Below are 2522 nucleotides of genomic sequence, written 5' to 3'. Positions count from 1 at the left end.
AAAATCTAGTTACTCTTAATTTCTCGACCCAATTACATCTCACCACAACCATAGTTTTAAATTTTCACTCAAGCTCGAATAAATAATTTACTTACCCAATTCTTTGTCCTCTGCAAGGTCTCTTGGGTGGTTCTAGGGAGGCACCTCATTCTAAGACGATGAACCGTATCCCTGAAACAGCTAAACCAAATAATGTCCCAAAATCTACCACTTAATAGTTTGCAAGTTTTCCACGCAAAGGCATTCTACTAGGAAAATGAAAATGAAAGGCTGTAGATTCTCATGTGCATCAAACTATGGAATTGGATCTTTTATTCATATCTCAGTACTTTTATTATGCATCATACATACCACCGACAGAGCCAGTTTAAATTACAAGTGTAGTAGCCTTTTGCTTGTGCTGTTCTGAAATCATACGATGATTATATTATATAGTTGCCAAAATGAAGACATGGGGCCTGATAGTTGATTGAGGATAAGCTAGGTACACATACCTATGATCTGTTTCTCCTGGTTTGCCTTTTCCTCCAGGCAAGCAAGGAGTGTGAAGTAGACGATCTTGCACGGCAGCATGTTTTGGGACAATTCCTCCTATTCCTAGCATCAGAGAAGTAGAGTCGTCTGGAAGAAATAGGGAGCTTTGAAGAGGGATGACTTTGCTGCGCCAGCCAAATGCAAGATGGTTTCATAAAACAGATATGAACCTTTTCCTCCAGGCAAGCAGAGAGTGTGAAGTAGACGATCTTGCTAGGTACACATACTAAGATTCTTTGTTGTCTGAGACAGATCAAACCTTTATTGTGTTTGTATCGCAGCTGATATTATCCAAGAATCAACTTTAGAAGCAAAATGATCTTACAGATATTCGTATTTTTCCTGCTCGAGAAGGAAACTATAGCAGTCCATCATCTTTATTTCTCTATATATGCCTTTATGAAATTCAGATATTTCTGAAACCAAGACTTAAACTTCCTCTGATCAAATAATAATTCAAAACTTTTTAGTAGAATGGAAACAGTGAGGAGATTGGGGTCAGAAAAGCCAGTTGTGATCTTCAGCAAGAGCAACTGCTGCATTTCCCATGCTATCAAGATGCTGATAAGAAGCTTTGGGGCGAATCCTACGGTTTGTGAGCTTGATCATCACCCGAAAGGAAGGGATATTGAGAATGCATTGCTAACATTAGGATGTAATCCTAGTGTTCCTGCTGTTTTCATAGGGAAGCTATTTGTTGGCGGTTCCACTGAGGTTCTGAGCCTCAACATTCGAGGCAAGTTGAAACCATTGCTTATCGAAGCCAACGCTATATGGATGTGATTGTACTTAAGGCACCATCTGCATATTTCAGCCTCGGTCTCTTTTCTGATTCTGTTCCCTTTTTCCTCCCCTTTTGCAATCTTTAGGTGAGAAGGGTTTTGTCATGAAGATACAGCAGTTGCACTAAGCCAACGTTTTGATCAACTTTGAGTCTCTTTTAGCTGTGTAATAATATCGAGTTAGAGTTAGATATGTCAGTGTGTAAGTGCATTTACAGTTTTCCAGTAGTGCAAGGAGGAGAAACAACTTTAGGTGATTATCTTATCGCATACTTTGATAAATAAGACTCTTTTTAATACAACTGTTGATTAGGTTACTTAAACTTGAATGCAGGATATATTCCCATAGAGGTGAGCTTCAAATGCAAAAATTGTGCTCGACTCATTTTCGTTCATGTTACTTCAAATTAATTCAAACTATATGGTAAATCAGTTACAAAAGATGAAACTGAATAGTTGCTTAGCTCCTAGGAGCATAGTTATTAAATCTAGTCCGAAAACCGACCCCACAAAGTATTGATTCAAAGGATTTTTTTTTTTGAAAGATTGATTCAACAGATGATTTAGTGATTGAACCATGCATATATAAGCATAAAAAAAAATACTAGTAGATTAAAATATCTAAAATAATATAATTATCGAATCAATAGTTAAACTAGTGATTTTCTTAATTTATTAGTTGAACCAACGAATCATTAAGCCTACTTTAGAGGGTGGTCCAACTGAGTCGAGGGACCTGATGGGGACTGAACCATTATCAGATCAGACGGGTGCACTAGAACAAGTCTCATATAGAGATATATTGATATGAGGTTAGGTTTGAACCCTTAATATCTTTCACTTCATAATTAATGTGGTGGTCAACTCCTCTAGAGGAAATGTACGAGTCATTAATTAGTCAACTGGTTTCTACCTTATCCGGTTCACCTACTAGCATGGTCTCGCTAGATTCAACCGTAGGTTAGTGATTGAACCATGTTCATTAGTATAAAAAAAATTGCATATTAAAACTTTTAAAGATAATATATAATTATTGAATCAATGGTTGAACTCACAATTTTTTGAATTTACTAGTTGAACCGATAAGTCATTGACCAGTTAACTAATTTCTTCCTTATTCATTCCAACTACTAACTCAATCCTGCTAAGTCGCCAATTCACCGAATTGATTAGTTCAATGCCAATATCAGGCCGGGGTTAATAATT

General features: G+C 36.8%; 1 protein-coding gene across 2 annotated transcripts; it reads left to right on the top strand.

The window, feature by feature from the left end:
- The first annotated feature begins 565 nt into the window (after nt 1–565).
- LOC113756106 (monothiol glutaredoxin-S6-like) lies at nt 566–1578 on the top strand. 2 transcript variants are annotated; one of them, XM_027299902.1, is made up of 2 exons: nt 566–751; nt 1008–1578. In XM_027299902.1, the coding sequence occupies exons 1-2, from the start codon at nt 651–653 to the stop codon at nt 1315–1317; spliced, it is 411 nt and encodes a 136-aa protein (XP_027155703.1). In that variant the 5' UTR covers nt 566–650; the 3' UTR covers nt 1318–1578. The 2 variants fall into 2 exon arrangements, with proteins under 2 accessions (XP_027155703.1, XP_027155702.1); XM_027299901.1 differs by having other exon boundaries at nt 1005–1578.
- The last annotated feature ends 944 nt before the right edge of the window (nt 1579–2522 follow it).

The sequence above is a fragment of the Coffea eugenioides genome, unplaced genomic scaffold, assembly GCF_003713205.1.
Source record: "Coffea eugenioides isolate CCC68of unplaced genomic scaffold, Ceug_1.0 ScVebR1_1982;HRSCAF=2928, whole genome shotgun sequence".
Taxonomy (NCBI): Eukaryota; Viridiplantae; Streptophyta; class Magnoliopsida; order Gentianales; family Rubiaceae; genus Coffea; species Coffea eugenioides.
This window is presented reverse-complemented; position numbering and strand designations above follow the sequence as displayed.

Excerpts from the sequence above, each read along its gene's own strand:
- LOC113756106 (XM_027299901.1), top strand. The coding sequence starts at position 651 with ATGACTTTGCTGCGCCAGCCAAATGCAAGATGGTTTCATAAAACAGAT. Across the intron at positions 752-1,004 it reads GAAGTAGACGATCTTGCTAG|TAGAATGGAAACAGTGAGGA; the intron begins GTACACATACTA and ends AAAACTTTTTAG.